The sequence below is a fragment of the Carassius carassius genome, chromosome 26 (genome assembly GCF_963082965.1).
Source record: "Carassius carassius chromosome 26, fCarCar2.1, whole genome shotgun sequence".
Classification (NCBI taxonomy): domain Eukaryota; kingdom Metazoa; phylum Chordata; class Actinopteri; order Cypriniformes; family Cyprinidae; genus Carassius; species Carassius carassius.
Genome location: NC_081780.1, coordinates 24,981,935 through 25,007,203, shown reverse-complemented (window position 1 = coordinate 25,007,203; position 25,269 = coordinate 24,981,935). Strand labels below are relative to the sequence as shown.

Genomic DNA, 25,269 nt, shown 5'->3' with positions numbered 1-25,269 from the left:
ATCTTCTGGAATCCAGTAGCAACATCATTAGATTACGAGAGTTTCGTCCTCCCATTGGTCTGGCCACACGGATGTGGTGGTCTTCTGCGCCGCCCTGGGGGGCTTCCGCCCTGACCACATGGTTGTGGTGGTCTTCTGCTCCACCCTGGGGGACTCCGGCCTCGACCACAAGGATGTGGTGGTCTTCTGCTCCGCCCTGGGGGACTCCGGCCTCGACCACAAGGACGTGGTGGTCGTCTGCTCCGCCCTCGGGGACTCTGGCCTCGACCACAAGGTTGTGGTGGTCTTCTGCTCCGCCCTGGGGGGCTTCCGCCCTGACCACACGGTTGTGGTGGTCTTCTGCTCCGCCCTGGTGGGCGTCATGTGATGTCCTTTATGGACTTATGTTTTTGTGTTTTTGCTTTCTTTTGTTTTTTCTGTCTGTTTCCTCCTATGGACCTGGCCCTCCGTCCCTTCCCCTGATCCTCTGCCGGTCCACCTTCCTCCTGGGTTTCTAGTCTGTGTCTGTCGTTCCGTTTCCCTCTAGGACCTGGCCCTCCGTCCCTCCCCCGATCCTCCGCCGGTCCACCACCCTCCTGGACTCCTTGTTTTGTGTTACACTTCTCTTGTCTCTGTCTCCCCATTTTACCTGGTTGTCTTTTTTCTGTCTTCCCATTTTACCTGGTTGTCTTGTCTCTGTCTCCCCATTCTACCTGGTCTTCTTGTATCTGTTTTACCATGTCACCTGGCCCTCCGTCCCTCCCCCTAGTCCTTCGCCGCTCCAACGCCCTCCTAGTCTCTTTTTCTGTTGGATTTCCCTTGGTTTCGGGTGGAGCATCTGGCAGCTGCTCCGTGGAGGAGGGGGTAATGTCACGCTGTCAGTCTCTGTTTCCCTGGGTGTCCATAGGCACTATAATTCCTCTAGTCTGGTCCTGCCTTCACAGTAATTGCACTCCAGTTAATTGCACCAGGTGCAGGCAATCTATTGTCATTAGCCTCCTTATAAATACCTGTCTTTCCCTGTTGTTTGTATGGAGTCCTTACCTTTCGTGTTATTCAGCCTTCTCGTTCCCCGAGATTCATCCCTGCCTTCTCGTCCTCCGAGTTCCCGTTCCGTTCCTTTCCCTTTCCTTTCCTTTGTTTGTTTTTGTTCTGGACTGATTGTTGGTTTTGACTTTGGATTGTTTGACCTCATTTTTTGGATTATCCCTCAAATAAAGCATACCTGCTTTTGGATCTCGCTCTCCCTGTGTCTCTCTGGATACACGATCGTTACACATACTCCTACAGAGACTGGCAAACTGGGTCTGGCTTTCCGGGATGGTTCTAAATTTGTCCAGGTGAATACTTAGACTTATGCTCTCCTATGCTCACATAATAACCTCTCCCCTCTCACTGCTATTGTTTAGCCTGTATATGCTCTCACTAAGTTAAATAATGAGAAAGAATGTCTCAAGTTACTTATGCAACCATGGTTCCCTGAATAGGGAATGAGACACAATTCTCAATTGTCACTGAAAAAAATAGGAAGGAGTTAAACTTCATAAGTTGAGATAGATGTACAAAAGTGTTCGTTTACAACAGACACAAATCTGGCACCTCTGCCCTGAGGTGACATACCTGCACAGTTCTCTGTGGTCAAAGCAAGCTCATAAAGCAAGCTCCCCCATAAAGCACTTCCTGCTCATGTTACGCAAGAAACTACAGAAAAATGGGTCGCACTTTGCTGTAAACAAATTAGACCGTATGACTTTGTTGCCTGGAAAGGCTTTGTTGACATAGTTCAACACTTTATTAACATAGCTGATAAATATGGTATATTTGATGTGAAAGATACAGTGCCACATCCAACCACTGTGTCTAGACATATTGAGGGAATAGCACAGGCCCTGCAGTCATCTGTGGCAATGGAGATAAAGCCCATCATTGAGACAAATGGGTGTATGGACTGAGGATTACCATAAAACATCATTCATATCCAGTCACATTCATTACACAATGATTTTGTTCTTGTTTCCAGAGTATTGTTTGCGGCTCCATTCGAAAACGGCATGTCAGAAACAGGAGAGAACCTTAGAAACTTGCTGTTCCAGAAATTCTGTGCATTTGGAATTAACACATCACTGCTGGTTGGTCGTGTTGTGTATGTGACTGATGGTGGTTGTTGGATACACCAGGCTGAACTGCAAAGTGCAAATCCTGAACGTCATCCTGTTCAGTACATTTGCCCCATACGTGTTGGCCAAGACACCCGAGCTGTCTGAACTGTTGGCCACTGCAAACATTTTTTTTTATATTTCAAATATCCAGGAAGGCAGAACAGCTTGAAGACATCCCTCAAACAATTCATCAAGACCAGGTGGAATTAAAATTATGATATGCTCGATTATACTATACTCGCACCGGCAGTGACATCATGGGCCCTTGCCGGCCAACATGTTGTTGGTGTTCAATGTATGCTTCAGACATGGGTCACGACTAGGCATTCCTCAATAGAGATCCCTAGAGGACGCTGTTCAAAGTTCCCTTGAAAGGTAACCAAATTGCCTATCACAGCTATGCAGATGACACCCAGATTTACTTAGCCTTATCGACAAATGACTACAGCCCCACTGACTCCCTCTGCCAATGCATTGATTAAAAATTAACAGTTGGATGTGCCAAAACTTTCTTAAGTTAAACAACGAGAAAATTAAAGTCATTGCATTTGGAAATCAAAGTGAAAATTCTCAAGGTGTGTGTATGCCTTGACTCTAGGGGTCAAAAAACTAAACATCGAGAATAAAGAATCTTGGTGTGATTCTGGAGACAGACCTTAGTTTCAGTAGTCATGTCAAAGCTGTAACTTAATCAGCATACTATAATTTTAAAAAACATTGCAAGAATTAGATCTTTTGTTTCCAGCCAAGACTTGGACAAACTTGTTCATGCCTTTATCACCAGCAGGGTGGACTATTGTAATGGGCTCTTTCCCATCCTTCCCAAAAATAACCATTAGACAGCTGCAGCTCATCCAGAATGCTGCTGCCAGGATTCTGACTAGAACCAGAAAATCTGAGCATATCACACCAGTCCTCAGGTCCTTACACTGGCTTCCAGTTTCATTTAGGATTGAATTTAAAGTACTTTTACTTGTTTACAAATCACTCAATGGGATAGGATCTAAATACATACTGTAGCAGATATGTTCACTGAATATAAACCAGACCATTAAGAAATACTAAGGGTTCACACAACACAAGGGGAGTCCACTTTTAGCTATTATGCCACCTGCATTTGGAATCAGCTTCCAGAAGAGATCAGATGTGCTAAAACATTAGCCACATTTAAATCCTGACTCAAAACTCATCTGTTTAGCTGTGCATTTATTGAATGAGCACTGTTCAACTCTAGACACACCTAGAGGTCCACACAAGTCTAAAAAAATATTGTGAGAACTTTAATACTTTAAATGATGTAATGTTATGAGCTGGATGAGTTTCTCAGCATTAATTTCCCTCGAGATCCTGGCTGTTTAGACTCCTTGTGGGCCCAACTCCCCGAGTTGTCTATTCTGAGTTGTGTTGCGGTAAAAACAGCAACAGGTAGCAGCAGTAGCTTACTGAGTGCAACCATTTTATGTCATCAGAATAATGGCGCCCCCCATAGTCCTAAATATTTGTAACATAAATCTTTAAGTTTTCTACTACATATTTCAGTAAGGGACATCATTTACTTTATATTATGCTATACAAGTCTTAATACCCAGTGATACCTTTAATGAATGGGGACTTGATCCTTGTTTTAGATGTGATATTGTGTCTTAGTCTACATCATCGTCTATCTGCAAACCTCATTCCTAAAACAAGGAGCTTCCGGCCTCATCTCAGATCCAAGTGTCATCTTCACATTTACACCGTCTCCCAGGTAAGTAAAACAGTGTTACTGTTCTGCAGGTGAATATGACAGTGTTCCTCAGTCTTACAGGATCACCCTTCATTGCTGATTTTGCAGAGACAAAATCTACAGTTCTGACCAGTTGACATCTGTTTCAAATGTGCATGTTTAACAACCCAACAACTGCTATTTAGAGAGTATCATTATGGATGTAAGTGATTTGTGGATTTCCAGCATGTACGTTAAAACTGAATTCAGAATAAATAACAATGTAATGTTGTAATGTATTATCAACTGTCTTTGCTGCTCTCAGTGCTGGTTAGTAACTGATTAGCTGAGTTGACTCACTGTGAATTGGTCTTTCACTGATCTCTCTGATTATGAGTGCTATAGTTCTGCAGATTGCATTAGAGCTGCTGCTAGGTATTTTGTTCTCTAAACTTAACTAAAACACTAATGTAACATTACATACTTTTTAGGATTTACTACTAGAGTTTGATTTTCTAATGAACTTTTTTTTTGCATATTGTATTTATTAACTGATCTATTCACTATAATAAGGGAAGATGAGGAGTAATATGTTGAAAGATTATACTGTACATAAATTCAGACACATTTACATTGTGACTGTGCCTCAAATGGCCCATTAGATCAGTGTATCATGGGCTGTCCATGGGCGTTATTGTATTGTGTGTAGCACATTGGTTATCAGGTATGATGTGTGTGCACTGTTGCCAACTCATTTTCAGGGGAAGTTGCTAAAGGCAGATCAATTTGGTGCAAGAAGCTGCTAAATGACGTTGGCTGAGTCCCAATTCACCTACTTATACTACGACCTAAAAGTATGTACTTTTTTTTTGAGGAAAAAGTACATACTTTTGAGTGTGTAGCAAAAGAGTATGCACGTTCTGGGACATACCTTCGATGACGTCATGCAACGTGAACGACAACGTGGTTGCCTAGTTACGCACACCACAACTGTTAACGTTTCATTCATTCTTGTATGTCCAATAAAATTTTATTTACTGTTCCCATCTTTTTTTCTCATCGTTTTTTTTCACAATACATTTTACAATATGTTCTTCTACCAAGTTGAGGAGTGAAGAAGCAGGGTGGCGGCGTCGTAGAACCAAACGCAGGTCGTTTGTGAGGCGGCTGGTTCTGACGTTCATGTGCAATGTGTGTAACGAAAGCTACTTATTTTAAAGGGTTAAACATTTGAATTCTTACACTTAAAAGCTGAGGGCGCATCTCCGCTGCTGCATCCGGCTGCCATGTTTACATCACCGCAAAGCCATCGCAAGGCTCCTCCTTCCCGCACGCAATGGGTTGTGGGCAATATTAGCACTTAGAGTGTGCATTGATCTGCACTTCGAATTCTAAACGGAAATAGTAGACCATCCGGGTATCTTTGGAATACTCTTTTCAACATACTACGATTTGGGACGTACTAATTCTAGTTTCGCATACTATTTAGGACGGATAATATGCGAATTGGGACTCAGCGGTTGTGATGTCATAGCATGATGACGACATTACCTAACCGTGACACAAAACAACGTTAGAATACATAACAAGATTACTCCGAGGGAACACATGATAGTAGAAAATTGTTAGCCTGAATGCAATGTAAGTCGCTTTGGATAAAAGAGTCTGCTAAATGCATAAATTTAATTTTAAATTTAATTTTAATTTACTCAAATCTCAGTGAAATATCTATAATAACATAACATATTTAAAATTGTAAAAGTAGCATAAGTAACATCTCTATGATCTGATTTTTTTTTTTTTATTGGACAGCTACACACTTTTTGTATTTTCTTATCAACTAGTAAATCTGAATATTCTGAACAAGTATAGTTTAAAGCTGTTCTGGTAGTTAATTAGTGTGCTACAAAAAAAAGTGTAAAATAGGACACAATGTACTGTTAGTATGAAGGAACAATCCGTATTTATTTTCTCACACGTTTTACCTGTGTTTTTAAATCCCACACTGCATTTTGTGTTTTAAGGTTACAGGGTTACAACTTAATGGATAACATCCTGGCAGAAAATGACTAGTACCTTTTCAGTTTTTAACTGAACAACAATTATATATACAAGCTAATTTCATGCTGTATCATAAATGTGCATTTATTATTGATCAATTTGATCTAGCAACTTAATGCACATTACTGTTAGGCATCTTTCTCTTTTTATCATTTGAGTCTTTTTAAAAAAAGTTGCTAAAAGTTTCCAAATTATTTTTTTCAAAAATAGCTAAATTAAAAAAAAATAAATAAAAGTTGCTAGGGTAGTATGAAAAGTTGTTAAATATAGCAACAAAATTGCTAAGTTGGCAACAGTGTGTGGGTGTGAATTTTTTTAAAAAAGACTTTTATTTTGATCTGGCGTTGTGACGTCATAACCCTGCGCTGCGCTCCTGCGTCTGTGATTCGGCTGAAGAAAGGTGTGTGGTTTTAAAAGTGTAAAATGTTTAAATCAACACACTCGTTTCGAGAATTGGGCCTGAAAATGAAATGCTTTATTTGTAATGTCATGTTTATCGGGGGATATTAGTTGTTCATTAATTATTCTGTTCTTTTAAAGCGCACACATAAATGATAACAGCAAAGGTGCGTCTCAAACACGAGTTCAGTCATGGGCAAGTAGTGACGGAGACACTGAGCTTTTTGAAACTCTGAATCAATTGAATCTCAAAATGATTCACTCGCTCGAAGCTGCTCAAAACAGTGTAACGTTAAGACCGACACAAGCATGTTTATTGATCACTTTTACAAAACGACTGCAAATTTCTCATGAAAGTGGACTATTTGTAACATAATCTATAAGTCAGTTATTGCGAAATGTAAATGTATTATTTGTTTATTTGAGTGCTAGGTTTGGTTGTTGTTTTTATTTTGGTCAAGTCTATTAACTCTGACTCTGTCCCTCTCCAGTGTACTACTACTGGGAGCTGACTGAGATGCACCCACAGATTTACTTTTCATTTTGTCAATTATTTTAATCTTTAACAGGACAAAGTGTCCAGACACACAGAAAAACTCCTGCTGAAGCGGCAGGGATCCACATGATACTCTGTTATAAAGATGGAGTTTATCAAAGAGGAGAGTGAAGACATTAAGATTGAAGAAGTATTCAGTATCAGAAATGAAGATACTGAGACACAAACAGGTTGGTTTTTTATTCTCAAAGCTGAACTCAACTCATTTGATCCTTATATGTGACCCTGAACTACAAAACCAGTCGAAAGAGTCAGTTTGCAATTTATACATCATCTGAATATAATAAAATAATAAATGAGCTTTCCATTTATGTATGGTTTTTTAGGAAAGGACAAGATTTGGCTGAGAAACAACTAACTTATTTGAGAATCTGAAGGTGCAAAATAAACATAATCTAAATATTGAGAAAATTAGCTTTAAAGTTGTCCAAATGAGGTTCCTAGCAATGCTTACAACTAATAGAAAATTAAGTTTTGATGTATTTACAGTACGTGTTTAACTATTTAATTAAGATGACTGCTGTAGCCTATATCCAGCTTAGGCGTGTTCTCCTATGTTTTTGATTTGTATATATAATGTTTGAATGACAGCTTGGTAAATCTGTTGGCAATTGAATATTCAATATCATTACTCATCATAAGAAGGCCTACTTGGAACATTATCAGCTCAGTATGAAACGTTCCAACTAATATCAACTAATTTATCTATGTTGATGTACCAGAGGTTTCTTTTCTCAAAATGCTTTAGCGCTGAACGTGAACACTTGATGGCAGTTGGCCAATTTTATTTTATTTTTTTACCAACAGAGGCACGAGAGCTCATCTCTCCCCTGCTCTATCACTGTTGTCATAAATAAGGAGATCCGGCACATTCACGATAGAAAAGCGGCACTTTCCTGCTTCAGTAATGTTATATTATTACAGCTGTGAAATTATAAACCAAAAAAATACACATTCTGAGTAGGGCTGGGATAAACGATTATTTTTTAAACGATTAATCTAGCGATTAATTTTTTCGATGCATCGATTAATCTAACGATTACTTTTCCCAGACCGATTCGATTTCGATTACCTATACATGTTGATTTACATATCTGAATGAAAAAAACATGAATTCCTTAACATTGCAATATATGTTTATTGCTCTTAAAATTACAAAATAAAAGACTGACTAAGAATTGCATTACTTTGCACTTGTATAGAGATAGCATTCAATAAAACCTTGAAGCCTTGAAAACACATAGCTTACTGAAACAAGCTTACTGAACACATAGGGCCTAGCTTACTGAAAAAAGAATTTCTTTCAGATGAAAATAACAACAACTTGATGTCTAGTATTCAATAAAAAAGGTCACCCAAAATACTTGTTTAGAGCAATTGAAAGAATACAGTAACCAATGTAAACTTGAGGGCTTTAAGCTAATACAGAGAGTGCTTTTCCAAAAAAACAATTTTTTTTTTTAAATTAACAGTGGGAGCCAGCAGCCTGTCATGGAGAAAAAAAAAATCTCCGAATGCTCCACGTGAAACTTTGGCGTTCCGCCCTTTTTCTATCATGTCTAATGATTTTGGTTAATATTCACGAGGGGAGGGGGAGAGAGAGAGAGAGAGAGCTCTCGTGTAGTTTGAAGACTGTGAGTGCGCGAGCGCGCATGAAACTTTGGTGTTTTGCCCTTTTTCTATCGTGTTTAATGATTTTGATTAATATGCATAAGGGAGAGAGAGAGTAAGAAGCGCTCGTGTAGTTTGAAGACTGTGAGTGCGCGCGCAGCCGGGGCTCTCTCTCGTACGCGCCCTGTCACTGTCACTCACCGATCAAATAAGGCTTTGACAGCCGCCAAAAAAAAAGATCAATGCAGAAAAAACCCTGGATTGGTTATATAACGTTGGACAGAATGTTGATCCGGCCATCGCGTATATTCAGCGAACATAAGGTAAACGTTTTGCAAACGTTTTTTAGAGAAATAAAAACAGGTCGACGAATCGATGCGCATATTTTGCTTCGACGTCATCGATGACCTCGACGCGTTGTCCCAGCCCTAATTCTGAGACATGAATTGAATTAAATTGTGAATTTTATTAACATTGAATCGTCCTTCTCCCATTTTCACCTCAAAATTTCGGGGAAGCCTCCTCCCAACGAGCCGCCACTGGTGCTACTTGTGACTGGTTTTGTTGTCCAGGGTCACATACAAAAATGTCCAGTTCTACAGGATAACAAATATGTAAACATTATAGAAGTAGGAAAAACAAAACCATTATTTTATGTAACATTAAACTAGGGCTGTGCACAAATAGTCAACTGAAAAGTTAATTTGCAAAAACCATTAAATCTGCTTTTGCTATAAAACAAACTTCTAATATATCAAGATGAATCACTTGATAGCCTTAAATAGTGCTGGGCGGTAAACCGGTTCATACCGAAAACCGGTGTATATTTTCGTTACGATGTTAATTTTGAATATACCGCCATAACGGTGTATTTAATAACTCAGCGTTCGGAACGAACGTTATGCCGCGGCCGCGCAACACTGTTTTAGACGGACCCTTGTTGACCCAATTTTGCACTTCTAAGCAGCGACTGCGAGGCGTGGTGAGGGTAAACACAGCAGTGCTCTGGTGTTATGGTGTTACGTTATAACGCCTATTTCACACAGTCGGTCCGTCAGTGGGTTCAAGGAGCGGTGCTCTGCAGCAGTGCAGTGATTGTTAACGTACAACCCGAATTCCGGAAAAGTTGGGACGTTTTTTAAATTTTAATAAAATGAAAACTAAAAGACTTTCAAATCACATGAGCCAATATTTTATTCACAATAGAACATAGATAACATAGCAAATGTTTAAACTGAGAAAGTTTACAATTTTATGCACAAAATGAGCTCATTTCAATTTTGATTTCTGCTACAGGTCTCAAAATAGTTGGGACGGGGCATGTTTACCATGGTGTAGCATCTCCTTTTCTTTTCAAAACAGTTTGAAGACGTCTGGGCATTGAGGCTATGAATTGCTGGAGTTTTGCTGTTGGAATTTGGTCCCATTCTTGCCTTATATAGATTTCCAGCTGCTGAAGAGTTCGTGGTCGTCTTTGACGTATTTTTCGTTTAATGATGCGCCAAATGTTCTCTATAGGTGAAAGATCTGGACTGCAGGCAGGCCAGGTTAGCACCCGGACTCTTCTACGACAAAGCCATGCTGTTGTTATAGCTGCAGTATGTGGTTTTGCATTGTCCTGCTGAAAAAAACAAGGCCTTCCCTGAAATAGACATTGTTTGGAGGGAAGCATATGTTGCTCTAAAACCTTTATATACCTTTCAGCATTCACAGAGCCTTCCAAAACATGCAAGCTGCCCATACCGTATGCACTTATGCACCCCCATACCATCAGAGATGCTGGCTTTTGAACTGAACGCTGATAACATGCTGGAAGGTCTCCCTCCTCTTTAGCCCGGAGGACACGGCGTCCGTGATTTCCAACAAGAATGTCAAATTTGGACTCGTCTGACCATAAAACACTATTCCACTTTGAAATAGTCCATTTTAAATGAGCCTTGGCCCACAGGACACGACGGCGCTTCTGGACCATGTTCACATATGGCTTCCTTTTTGCATGATAGAGCTTTAGTTGGCATCTGCTGATGGCATGGCGGATTGTGTTTACCGACAGTGGTTTCTGAAAGTATTCCTGGGCCCATTTAGTAATGTCATTGACACAATCAAGCCGATGAGTGATGCAGTGTCGTCTGAGAGCCCGAAGACCACGGCCTTGTCCCTTACGCACAGAGATTTCTCCAGTTTCTCTGAATCTTTTGATGATGTTATGCACTGTAGATGATGAGATTTGCAAAGCCTTTGCAATTTGACGTTGAGGAACATTGTTTTTAAAGTTTTCCACAATTTTTTTTACGCAGTCTTTCACAGATTGGAGAGCCTCTGCCCATCTTTACTTCTGAGAGACTCTGCTTCTCTAAGACAAAGCTTTTATAGCTAATCATGTTACAGACCTGATATCAATTAACTTAATTAATCACTAGATGTTCTCCCAGCTGAATCTTTTCAAAACTGCTTGCTTTTTTAGCCATTTGTTGCCCCCGTGCCAACTTTTTTGAGACCTGTAGCAGGCATTAAATTTTAAATGAGCTAATTAAGTGGATAAAAGTGTAAAATTTCTCAGTTTAAACATTTGCTACGTTATCTATGTTCTATTGTGAATAAAATATTGGCTCATGTGATTTGAAATTCCTTTAGTTTTCATTTTATTAAAATTTAAAAAACGTCCCAACTTTTCCGGAATTCGGGTTGTACAATGAGTCTATTTTTGCTGTGCTGCAGGCGCTGAATTATAGTAAAAGCGCATTGTTTGCGGGAAAAATGAACATGGATTGACATGGAAACGCAGTCAGATGGGTTTTTGGCTAGGTTTAAAACAAGAAAAAGCACTTTTAGATAAACAAGGAAAAAAATATATATGTTCACTTTTATGGAAGCAGAAAAACAAAGTTCATTAAGACCCGTGGGATTGCTTGTGATAAAGATTTAAATGCAAAATGCATGAGACTGTTTCTGTCTGTGGTGTTTTTATTTTAAATATTTTAACATGAAAAGTAGGCTAATTATTGTGTTTAAATGTTTTGCCTCTTGCTCGAGCAGCTTATTATATAAACCTAGAAGTAAAATGCATGAATAATGCGTTGTTTATATTAATTGAGTTTAAACTAATGTCTATAACTATGAAAGATTGTTACTGTTCTGTGATTAAAAGACTTACGATGCTGAAAAAAAAAAATATATGACGTTAGCCGCAAGCACGTCTTGGAATATCAAACAGCAGAAAATGCATTGTACACCTGATTATGCATGAAAAAAAAAAACCCGTCATAAAACCGGCATAATTTTGAAAAGCAAAAACGTTATATACCTTTTTGGTCAAACCGCCCAGCACTAGCCTTAAAGTCATGTGGTGTGACCATGATTTATATTAAAATACATTTCCTTAAAATTACTTAACATATTTATTTAGATAGTTTTCAGTAGTTAAAGTGTTTAGAAACAAAGTATTTGCATTTCTTATGTGTTTTTGTAAATGACCTCATGATGATGATGATGCATTTTATTTATAATGCGCTTTTCTCCAACCCAAAGCACTACACAGTATAGTAAACATAATATAAGATAATTAAACAATACATTAAAAACAGGAAAATCAGACAAAAAAAAATCTAAATAAGATACACTTCAAAGACAATAAGCATTTTTAAAAAGATGGGTCTTTAGAGACCTCTTAAAGCAGTCCAGAGTTGTAGAATTTTTTATCGCAAATGGAAGTTTATTCCACAACCGCGGAGCGGTAACCGTAAAGGAGCGACCACCTATCGACTTTAATTTGAATGTGGGCTGCTGTAGAGCATAAGAGTCAGATGAGCGGAGAGAACGATTTGGAATGTAAGGAACAACTAGATCACAAAGGTATTCCGGTGCTATCCCATGAATGGCTTTATATGTTAAAATCAAGATTTTAAAATCGATACGTGCCGTTACTGGAAGCCAATGGAGTTCATAAAGAACAGGGGAAATATGCTGCTGAACAGTTGTGTGTGTTAGTACACGTGCGGCCGAGTTTTGGATATACTGTAATTTCTTAATATGTTTATCAGGGAGACCAGAGTATAGTGCATTGCAGTAATCTAGTCTCGACGTGATAAATGCATATATTTTTGTTTTATAATTTCAAAGTTGCCAATTTAAATGTAGTTAGCAATCTTAATTTTATGTAAATTGCATAAAACTGATAATTAAAAAAAAAAAACATTAACATAAGTAAATGATTGTATTAATTCATATTTCAGCCACATATTATGTTATTCACATGTTAGGTAAAAACTGTTAGCCTGAATGTACTGTAAGTCGCTTTGGATAAAAGCGTCTGCTAAATGCATAAATTTATTAATTTAATATTTTTTATTTAATTAATTTTATTATTTAAATTTTTAATGCAGTTATTGCCATTATTAGTCGCACTATATGATGATGGTCGCTCCAAATGACACAAAGACCTTATATCATTAAAAATCTATTTAAGAAAAAAAACAGATAATTACTATTGTCATATTTAAAAAGCAGTAAATGGTTTATTTAAACATTTATTTGTACTTCATGGACCTGTTGTCAAGGCTGTGGTGTTATTTGATTAAGAAAAAATGTATAAATGAGCCCAAAATTCAAATTGTCCAATGTAATTACAACCACAAGCATGGTTCAATAAATTACGTCTTGCATAAATAAAAAAAAAAAAAACTCAGGCATAGTTTTAGAAGTCTATTTTAGTTAAAAAAAAAAAAAAAAAAAAAAAAGTAAAAAAGCTTAGGAACTTGGTCTCCAGCGTGATACCTTATCCATATTTTAAATTGAACAGTTTCACACACAACTTTTAATTAGTTGAAGGACCCTGTTCAAGATCATGTCACTAAAGCCTCCGTGAAGTCAACAACATGCACATGGTAAATTTCTGTCTCGGAATTGTTAAAGTATTTAACTTCTTGGAACCAGTATAAAAGTACATTCAATTCACCATAGTATAAAGCAAACCCAGCAGTTTCAGTGTCTTACAAATCCAGCTCCTCTTAACAACTCGCATGTAATTAAAAATTATACACCAACAGAGTCTCGTCATAACCAGTCAGCGACAGAGGATGTGCCAAACCCCAAAGAATCTTTCACCACCCTCAAAAATTACTGCTACGTCTGCAAGAAACCTCAGTCTAAAATTTCACGTCACTTCAAACAGCATGAAAACAGTGAGAAGGAAATTGCTTTTGCATTCTCTCTCCCTAAACACTCCCAGGACAGAAAACGGTTACTTGAGAAGCTGCGAAACAGAGGCAACTACCAACATAATCAAGAGGTTATAGAAAGAAAAAGAGGACCACTGAAAATAAGGAGGCGCACAGGAAGGTCAGAAATCGAACTGAGTGCCAAAACATTTGTGCATTGTGTATACTGTAAAGGCCTGTTTGTTCGCAAGGAGCTGTGGCGCCATACACGGAGATGCCCTTCAAAGATGTCTGAAGCTACTGGCAAGGCCAAAGTATTAGATTTGGCTGATATTGCAGAGTCAATATTCTCCCAACCAATATCTCTTGAGGTGTGGAAGATCTTGGGAAAAATGAAGAATGATGACATTTCATCAGTAGTTCGAAATGATTTCCTCATACTTCAGTTGAGTCAGTGTCTTTACAACAAGCATAGCAGTGACCCAACAAAATCTGATTACATCAGACAGAAGGCTCGAGAAATGGGCAGACTCTTGCTAAAATTGAGAAGAAAATATTCCATGTATAGCTTTGAAGATGCTGTGAAACCGAACAATTTTTACAAAGTCGTTGAGGCTGTGCAAGATGTTGCTGGTTACGATGAAAAGAGCCATTTTTATAAGACGCCAAGTCTTCCACTGAAGTTAGGACATTTACTTAACAAGATTGGAGACATTATTCTCTGCAGGGCTATCGCAATAGAGGATGATGTTATGACAAAAGCAGCAGAGCAATTCAAAAGACTGTGCTCAAGTGAATGGACAGGACATGTCTCCCATGCCTCCCTTTCTACTTTGAACAAATCAAAGTTCAGCAAACCATCTACTATACCATTCACACAGGACGTGCAGCTTCTCCATCAGTACCTAGAGAAGAAATCAATTGATGCATTTGAAAGCCTTAAAAATCATGAGTCTTCACAAACATATGCAGAACTTGTCAAAGTGGCACTTGCACAAGTAATAATATTCAACAGATGTTCTGCAGGAGAAATCTCCAAAATGACGCTTGAGTGCTTTAAGAATAGAAACCAGACAGAACTCCACGAGGACATAGCTCTCGGTCTCTCTCCGTTTGAACAAAAAATGTCCAAGCATTTCAGCAGAGTAGAAATCATGGACAAGAAAGGGAGAAAAGTTGCTATCTTGTTCAATTCTGAACTTGTCAGAACCATTGAAATTATTGTGGAGAAGAGAGATGCATGTGAAGTAGACCGGGACAACCCCTTCCTATTTGGGAGACCAGAGTGCTCACCCACCAGCTTCTTCAGAGGACAGGACTGCGTCCGTCTTTTTGCAAGTCAGTGTGGTGTGAAGAACCCAGAACTTCTCAGGTCTACACAGCTCCGCAAACAAGTGGCAACAATGTCCCAGATTCTCAGTCTTAAGGATAACGAGCTGGACCAACTTGCCAACTTTTTGGGCCTTAACATTCAGGTCCATAGGGACTATTATCGGTTACCAGATGCAACTATAGAAATTGCAAAAATCTCAAAGCTGCTACTAGCAATGGAAAAAGGAAATCTCGCAAGATTCCAAGGAAAAACACTCAATGAAATTGAGATTGAAGGTATGTGCATAGTTTTATATAATGATGATAATAATAATGTTAAATATTTATTTTAATAATAGAAGTTTAGGCGCAATATGTGTGTATTTAAATGTGTTTGTCAAATATGCTTGTTTTGTAGATGAAATTGATCTGGAATTAGACGAGGAAGAAATAAGTGATGAAGATGATGAAGAGTCAGGTCCTGCCCATGTCGTAATGGGTAGGTAATGCATTTTATTCTAGTGTGCATCAATGGGATTGTGTATTCACTGCAGGACTTCCCACAAGAGGCTCACTAGCCGTGTTTCCACTGTCGAGCTTAAAGCGGGCGTGCTAGTGCATGCTAGGACCAGCCTCATTTCTACTGTCACTTCCGGGGTTTCCTCGGGGCCGGCCAGACGAAAACCTTGGGCCAAAGTGGGCCAGCTGGGGCTAGAGGAGAGGTTATGAACAAATGCGGAGTTTCTCCGCATCTGGAGAGGGTCAGTGCCACAGATCATTTCAGAAAGATAACTGCTTTAACCCCATATTAAAGACTTTTTAAAACAAGTTGAGCTCAAAACTCACTTTCAGTCATCAGCGTGTGTTTGAAATAATTTGATCCGATGTGGATTATAATCACCATAAAAGTCAGAACTATTCATAAGCGATGTAAAAGACTATGCACGCTAGATATTAACATTACCACAGTAAACATGGTAAATGTGACCGTTTAAAGAAATCTGACTTCAGCTTCATATTCTCTATCACGATCGTGTATTTATTTAGTAACTTATATTATCTGTCATAAGTCTCTTCTTGAGAGTTTAGCTCCACGTAGCCTACCATAAAAATATAATAATAATAATATTTTTTGTTTGGGAGCTTTTATAAAAATATATATTATCATTCATTCTTAATGTGACATATAAAATAAAACAGAAACAGAAATACATTTATTTCAGTGTGATTAATTTTGAGTCCTGATAAATTAATTCATTATGATCAATGTATCACTTATTCTATAGTAAAACATTGATGCTTTTGAATTTTAATATTTATGAAAGTATGTAAACAAAAGACCACTTTTATCAAGTTCGTTTTGTGATCGAGCTAGTTGCAGTGACTTATTTCTTAGTTTTCTGATAACTTATCTTTGTTGGTGAAATGATTTAGTTTCGTGACGTTGTTTCTGAGAGGCGTGTAAAGGGCGTGTTTTAGTGACGCGCTGCGGAGCTTCAGGCCCTGACTGTGGAAACCCTGCGCCTCAGTGCTACTGGGCCGAGGCTATTAGCCCCGCCCGGCCCGTTTGAAGCCCCGAGACTATTAGCCCCGCACTGGCCCGACAGTAGAAATGCGGCAACTGCAGTCTTCATCCAGGCTTGCGTGTGCTGAAACTGACTGCTTTACCAAAGAATCCACAGTGAAATGTACTGAACAAAAAATGCTCAAACTTTGACATACATATAGCTGAAAATAAATGAGCAAGTTTCAGTAAGAAATGCATTTAATTCCTTTGAAGAAAAAAAAAAAGGTAGGGATAAAGTTATCCCAGAAGAGGCAGAAAGTTCCTTTTAATTAAATGTTTGTATTATATTTATACATAATCACATTTAAGATGTTCGTACATTTTTGTATTGTAGAGAAAAGAGATAAAGTATTGCTTTCTTTCCATAGGAAAAAGAAAAATGTCACCAGATGAGACTGAGAGCTCCACAGGTATGTTTAAGTGTGTGTGTGTGTGTGTGTGTATATATATATATATATATATATATATAAAAAAAAACAGATAATTACTATTGTCATATTTAAAAAGCAGTAAATGGTTTATTTAAACATTTATTTGTACTTCATGGACCTGTTGTCAAGGCTGTGGTGTTATTTGATTAAGAAAAAATGTATAAATGTATAAAATGTATAAAGCAGATGAGACTGAGAGCTCCACAGGTATGTTTAAGTGTGTGTGTGTGTGTATATATATATATATGTGTATATATATATATATATATATATATATATATGTGTGTATATATATATATATATATACATATATATATATATATATACATATACATATATACATATATATATACATATACATATATATATATATATACATATATACACACACATATATATATATATATATACACATACACATACATACATGCATACATACAGTACAGACCAAAAGTTTGGACACACCTTCTCATTCAAAGAGTTTTCTTTATTTTCATGACTATGTAAATTGTAGATTCACACTGAAGGCATCAAAACTATGGATTAACACATGTGGAATTATATATGGAATTATATACATAACAAAAAAGTGTGAAACAACTGAAAATATGTCATATTCTAGGTTCTTCAAAGTAGCCACCTTTTGCTTTGATTACTGCTTTGCACACTCTTGGCATTCTCTTGATGAGCTTCAAGAGGTAGTCACCTGAAATGGTCTTCCAACAGTCTTGAAGGAGTTCCCCGAGAGATGCTTAGCACTTGTTGGCCCTTTTGCCTTCTGTCTGCGGTCCAGCTCACCCCTAAACCATCTCGATTGGGTTCAGGTCCGGTGACTGTGGAGGCCAGGTCATCTGGCGCAGCACCCCATCACTCTCCTTCTTGGTCAAATAGCCCTTGATGCCTTCAGTGTGACTCTACAATTTTCATAGTCATGAAAATAAAGAAAACCCTTTGAATGAGAAGGTGTGTCCAAACTTTTGGTCTGTACTGTGTATATATATATATACACACACACACACACACACACACATATCACTGATTCTTGAGACATAGGTCAAAACCTGTCCAGCAATTATAACTGCAATTAGATTTAAGAATGAAAATATTTTTCAATTGTAGATGTTATGAGTGATTAATTATACAGTTATCCCCTTAAATAAAATTTTCTAATTGCTGTATGAAATCGATCACAATTATGTGTCCACACAGAAGGGTTCAATCATTCATATGCTATAAAAATGATAAAAAAAAATTTCTTTTAAAGCAACACTTAATAATATCTCATTTCAAAGCAAGACACGTTTTTTTTAAGGACACGTGCATGTTTCATAAGATTTCACATTTAAGATACCTGGGTGTGAATCTGTATATACAGCTGTATGTACTACTAGCCCTGTGTAAATTGCTAGAATTATTTTATGGTGTGCTTCAGACTTATCCCTTGATAAAACATGAACAAATATATGGTGAACTACTGTATTTATTACAGTATTTTTATTATCTGACATGAATTTGACAGGAATATTATTTATTTTCTTAAGCGAAAAAGAACTTCAAATGCAGCCAAAAATCTAACACTGCAATTTAAAAAAGGTATTTTAGTTTTACAATATAACTGTATAAAAAAACTTCAACAAATAAGTCTAGGAATATAAAAATGATATATTAATTAGATAATATATTTACAACAAAACAAGTAAAAAACAAGCAACCGTCTAGGCATAATTATTATTATTAATAGAGACGTATTATTATTACTACATAGAGACATAGCTAAATCTACTGTAGGCTACAACAGTAGCTTAATATATTGTCAATTTACTCGCCATGAAGATCTTTGAGTGTCTGTGTTTATGATATGACAGTTTTCTCAAATGAAACGGTAAATTCTCATGAAGTGACGGTTTATGCGTTTGTGTCCTCATATAGTGAAACACAGCAGAGACTACAAAACAGTGAGCTCCCGCCGTCTGCGCCCGTCACCCACAGAGATGTAGAATTTGTAGGAGTAATATTTAAATAGTATTTTGCAGTTTAATATTCACAGACACTAGTATATATTCGACTACAGTCTGGAGCCCTGCACTTAGACTAACACGGAAGCGACTGAACGCAGCTGCGGGTACCGAATATACTCTGGAGTCGGTAACTTACTACCAGTACTACAGTCGTGGCCAAAAGTTTTGAGAATTACATAAATATTAGTTTTCAAAAAGTTTGCTGCTTAACTGCTTTTAGATCTTTGTTTCAGTTGTTTCTGTGATGTACTGAAATATAATTACAAGCACTTCATACGTTTCAAAGGCTTTTATCGACAATTACATGACATTTATGCAAAGAGTCAGTATTTGCAGTGTTGGCCCTTCTTTTTCAGGACCTCTGCAATTCGACTGGGCATGCTCTCAATCAACTTCTGGGCCAAATCCTGACTGATAGCAACCCATTCTTTTATAATCACTTCTTGGAGTTTGTCAGAATTAGTGGGTTTTTGTTTTTCCACCCGCCTCTTGAGGATTGACCACAAGTTCTCAATGGGATTAAGATCTGGGGAGTTTCCAGGCCATGGACCCAAAATTTCAACTTTCTGGTCCCCGAGCCACTTAGTTTTATCACTTTTGCCTTATGGCAAGGTGCTCCATCGTGCTGGAAAATGCATTGTTCTTCACCAAACTGTTGTCAGATTGTTGGAAGTAGTTGCTGTTGGAGGCTGTTTTGGTACCATTCTTTTTTTATGGCTGTGTTTTTGGGCAGAATTGTGAGTGAGCCCACTCCCTTGGATGAGAATCCCATACATGAATGGTGTCTGGATGCTTTACTGTTGGCATGACACAGGACTGATGGTAGCGCTCACCTTTTCTTCTCCGGACAAGCCTTTTTCCAGATGCTCCAAACAATCAGAAAGGGGCTTCATCGGAGAATATGACTTTGCCCCAGTCCTCAGCAGTCCATTCACTATACTTTCTGCAGAAGATCAATCTGTCCCTCATGTTTTTTTTGGAGAGAAGTGGCTTCTTTGCTGCTCTTCTTGACACCAGGCCATCTTCCAAAAGTCTTGGCCTCACTGTGCGTGCAGATGCGCTCACACCTGCCTGCTGCCATTCCTGAGCAAGCTCTGCACTGGTGGCACTCCGATCCCGCAGCTGAATCCTCTTTAGGAGACGATCCTGGCGCTTGCTGGACTTTATTGGACTCCCTGAAGCCTTCTTTACAAGAATTGAACCTCTTTCCTTGAAGTTCTTGATGATCCTATAAATTGTTGATTTAGGTGCAATCTTAGTAGCCACAATATCCTTGCCTGTGAAGCCATTTTTATGCAACGCAATGATGGCTGAACGCGTTTCTTTGCAGGTCACCATGGTTAACAATGGAAGAACAATGATTTCAAGCATCACCCTCCTTTTAACATGCCAAGTCTGCCATTCTAACCCAATCAGCCTGAAATAATGATCTCCAGCCTTGTGCTCGTCAACATTCTCACCTGAGTTAACAAGACGATTACTGCAATGATCTCAGCAGGTCCTTTAATGACAGCAATGAAATGCAGTGGAAAGGTTTTTTTGGGATTAAGTTCATTTTCATGGCAAAGAAGGACTATGCAATTCATCTGATCACTCTTCATAACATTCTGGAGTATATGCAAATTGCTATTATAAAAATTAAGCAGCAACTTTTCCAATTTCCAATATTTATGTAATTCTCAAAACCTTTGGCCACGAACGACTGTACAGAGACGCTGGCATCATCACATTTTTACATTTTCAGCACCGACTTGGTAGTGAAGTGCCAGTACTTGTGGCTTCCCTAGTCGCCGTTTTACTGTCTGGTTGGTCCAGTCTGAAATACTGCTTAACAGCGGACAAACTGCTAACCACTGATCTATAATATAGAAGTGGCTTAACGGTCTGTTAGCAGTTTAGAACGTGATGAGCGATCCAGTCATATATAGATGAGTTGCTTGTGGCAACACAGCACAACTTCCTGTGTTTGCAATGCATTCTGAGCAGCAAAGAACCATGCAGCGGTTAGGCAAAGCTAGCGTTCATAACTAGGTCTTGAAAATGGTATCGGATCGGTATATGGGTTCATGTACTCGCCGATGCCAGAATTTGTTGTGGTATCTGTGATATTTCCGATACTAGTATCGGAATCGGAACAACTCTAGTCACAACCATGATATATCAACATAATCTTACAAATTGAGGGGAATTATTTGAAATATTTAGATAATTCTATTCTCCTGAAGCAGGATCTTTTGGCATCTCACATCAACAGAGAAAACTAATTGGCTACTACATGAACTCCCTTTGTTTTGTTAAAGAAATGCCAAATTTGTTAACACTACCAGATGTCACCACCAGAACATAAGATTCAGGGAATATAATGCTGAGGGAACACAAAATACTGGATACCCAAAGATATTCTTAATAAGTTAAAACTAGTCCATGTCTTTCTAAACAATATAATAATTCAAATATGTCTGTGTTACTGTGTGGGAAGATTTGGGGAAAAAAGCAGAAAGGGTTCTCAAGTCCCTGATCATCTGGTTGTAGGAGCACTTCCTCTGCACCAGAAAAACAAGCATCTATCTCAAGTACAAAAGCCAGACAAAATTCAGGAGCAGCCAAGATTGGTGCATGAGGAAGATGATCTTTTGCGGCTAAAAGGGCATTTTCACAATCAGCAGACCATTCAAAACCTCTCTAATTACTTAGTAGGTCCGTTAAAGGAACAATAGTAGAAAAGCTCTCGATAATATTCATACATTCCTAAGAATCACCTGAGTTCTTGGTATGGGGAATTCTAGAATAGCAAAAACATTTGCTTCAACGGGTTTTACGGATCCTCTGCCTACCTTTTCCCCCCAATTAGGTTCCCTCTGCCTTAACAAACTCACACTTTGCCAAATTTAGCATAAGTGAGGCATCATCTAAACGAGTGAAGATTGTTTCAAGAGTTCTCATTATGATTTTCCCAGCAATCTGAGTACACCACTATGTCATATAAATAAGCTTCACAATCTTCTATCCCAGACAAAAACTTCTGTAAGTCATTGGAAGGTAGCCGGTGCATTTCGCATCCCGAAAGCTAAGATGGTACACATTGCAGGAAGTTGTCTGGGGTAACAAATGCAGAGATCTGAAGCATGTTGGGTCAAAAGCACCTGCCAATATACCTTTAGAAGATCCAACTTTTTTATGAAGACACCTGCCTGTCCACACAATCCTCTATATAAGGAAGAGGAAAAGAGTCTGCTTTTAAGTTATTAACACAATGGTAATCCATACAAAAAGGATGCGTCAAATCAGGTTTTGGCACCAACAAACATGGAGAACTACTTTTGATTTGGCCTTCCAGCCTTTTGACAGATTTCGCTTTCACAGCAAAACTTTGTTTCAAAAAACTGTTTCAAACTTGTACATAGCATCTTTAGGTTATAATAATATTAAAAATTCAAACCCAGATTTAGATTTTTAACAAAAAATACAATAGTTTTTTTAAAAAACATTTTTAAATGCAATAAATCAATTGAATCAATATGAAAGTTATTTTTCATATTAAAAGTGATGAAAAAAACACTGAACTTACTATGCTGTCTACCCCTCCCCCCAATTTTTTTCAAAAATAAAATAGTTATTTTTTATTATAAAAACATAAGTATAAGAGAAAATTATAAATATACACTATATAAATAAATGTGCCAAAATTATATACAATCAGATTTTTTTTTTTTACAAGGGCAGAGTGCAACAATAATATAAAATATTAATAATAATATACAAATAAAATATAGAAAATATGTTCTATATAACACAACTCCACACAAATGTGTAAACACACTAAGGAAAATCTAGTGGCAGAGGATGCAACAAAATATATTAGAAGTGCCCCTGAAATTGCTACTGAAATTTAAATCAAAAGACAGCAGGATTGTTTTATACAGCTATACGCTATATCCCCTTAAGAACCAGTATTAATTTTTTTTTTTTTTTAATTTTCAAAAGTTTTTGTTTTTTTCATGTCATCACATTGTTTAAAGCATGACAAACAAATGGTTAAATATATTTTTTAATGGATATATATATATATATATATATATATATATATATATATATATATATATATATGAAAAATTAAGTTTATCATGTTTTGGTACCAAACTCATTAATTTATTTTGCAGAGGCCAAATCAAGGAGAATTGGGAAAAGGCCATGGAGCCCGAATGAAGTGGAAGCAGTCATGAAACATTTCAAAGCCCATATTTCAAAAGGACACCTCGTAACAACAGCAGAGTGTAAGCAGTGCAAGGCTGCAGAGGACCCAATTCTAAGAGAAAGAACAGTACAGAATATAAGGGATTTTGTGAGGAACCGAGGTTTGCAGTTGAAAAAAAACATGTTCTTAGGTTAGGTCGTTTTGTTGACCCAGTGGGGTTCAAAAGAAAAATGTAAAAACTGTACCTCTAGGGGTTCAACAGCTTGTTATGAGTAATCTTGATCAGTTTTACAGTATATGGCAACCATTTCTAATGTAATGCTTACAATGACCAGCAATTTAGTGCTTCGTATATGTCTAGCCCCTTATTGAGTGCTGCTTTGTTTTTCCACTGCAAATGCTGATCGCGTGATTGCTCTTAAAACTTTTATTATTGTAATTATTATTTTATGTATTTAGTTTTTTATTTTTATTAATTTTGTTTGTTTGTTTATTGTGCAATGTGAAACTATTAAAAATACTTATTAAAAAAAAAAACTCTACAAAGCAGTTCAATCAAGAGCAGCAAGTTATTCCCTCTTTTCATTTATTGTTGGATAAACATTAATGATACAGATTCTCAATTAAGTCCTACTGTACTGTAGGGATATAATGTTACACATCAGGGGTCTCATTTATAAAACTCACCATAGATTTAAACCTAAAAGTGTACGTAAGCACAAAAGCTAAATTTACAGAACCAGAACCTGCGCAAAGATTTTGCGTACGTTCATCTCCACCTCGTCTCCTCCCCGAAATAACCATATATGGAGCTTACAACGCTTTGTTACCATGCATAACCTCATCTGCATATCATTTCCATGCATATTCACATGCACGTGACACCATGTTTAACACGAGACATTAAGGAAATATGAAATGGGGACTATAATGCCATTTGTGCCATACACACAATTTTTTCTTGCTAAAAATTATCCAGTATCCTTATGTTTTATAATATATGAAAATATTCATAAAAACAAAATGGTTTAAAGTTGTTCTCAGATATATTTTAGTATTATTTTACACTGGCTGATTAGTATTTCAGTTGTTACAGTCAAATCAAATTAAATGTATGCAGTTTTGCTGATGAACATCTTTTAGCTAAGCCATTTCCGATTTTCTGTGTCGATGGCCTTTCGACATGCCATGGAGAAGACATCACAGGAGATGAGGGAAGTGGGCTGGTGTAACAATCAGGATCAAGCACGGTTCACTCTCTGGATTTACTTGGCATCCGGACTTTCGCTCACTGGCATCCTGGCCCGTCTCTGATCATTATGTGGCAAGCTGCTGGAGAGGCCCTATCAGTGGATTCGTCCAATTGCTCCCGGCAGTAGACAGGTACAGCTTCTTCAAATCCATTTGGTACATCAAGTTCTCTGCTAATATCTATCGCTCACTGTGTATTAACAATGCCTTTCTAAGTGAATTCTCTGATTTACTAGGAGAACTGATTCCCCCGTTTGAAAACATCTTAGTGTTGGGTGATTTTAGTATCCATTTATGTTGCCCCACTAAACCCCTGGTAACTGAATACATTTTTTTGATACATTTGCTTTTGTGCAGGGGGTGGAAGAGCCTGCTCATGGGCACATGTTGGACTTTCACACAGATTCCAAATATCGGACATTGAAATCAGTGAAACTGGTTTTTACTGACCACTGACTGGTACTTTTTCCATCAAATTTCCTGATCCAGTAGTTGCTACACCTTCACTGACTCGTTTAAATCATTATTTCTCCATTCAGTCATGTGAGAGATTTGCTGCCTCTTATGCTATAACTGATCCACCTTTGCCTGAACTGTCCTCTGCTTTGCAGAAAATGTTTGTCTACTCTGAATCTTATTACTTCGTTAAAACCCAAACGTGTTGTTACTAAACCCCAGCCATGGCTTAATGATTCAACTTGTTTGCTCAAAGGCTTTTTGCTCTCAGAAAGAGCAAAAATGGTGCAAGGTTAAGTTACAGGTCTCATATGAAATGTGGAGAGAATCCTTTATATGCCGCGTTTCCACCGAAATTACCCGGAACATTTGTACCAGGAACTTTCTTCCCCCCCAGACCTGTTGCTTTCTGCA

The 25,269-nt window shown here is 37.7% G+C and overlaps 1 protein-coding gene and 1 long non-coding RNA gene across 3 annotated transcripts in view; both read left to right on the top strand.

Moving 5' to 3' along the window:
• Window positions 1–25,269, top strand: part of LOC132106189 (uncharacterized) — a 228,828-nt gene that overhangs the window by 62,550 nt on the left and 141,009 nt on the right. The gene's annotated exons all lie outside the window — the stretch shown is intronic.
• Window positions 6,915–23,986, top strand: LOC132106026 (uncharacterized). 2 transcript variants are annotated; one of them, XM_059511620.1, is made up of 5 exons: window positions 6,915–7,029; window positions 13,516–15,234; window positions 15,356–15,436; window positions 16,873–16,914; window positions 23,114–23,637. In XM_059511620.1, the coding sequence occupies exons 1-5, from the start codon at window positions 6,945–6,947 to the stop codon at window positions 23,341–23,343; spliced, it is 2,157 nt and encodes a 718-aa protein (XP_059367603.1). In that variant the 5' UTR covers window positions 6,915–6,944; the 3' UTR covers window positions 23,344–23,637. The 2 variants fall into 2 exon arrangements, with proteins under 2 accessions (XP_059367603.1, XP_059367604.1); XM_059511621.1 differs by having other exon boundaries at window positions 6,919–7,029; window positions 13,698–15,234; window positions 23,114–23,986.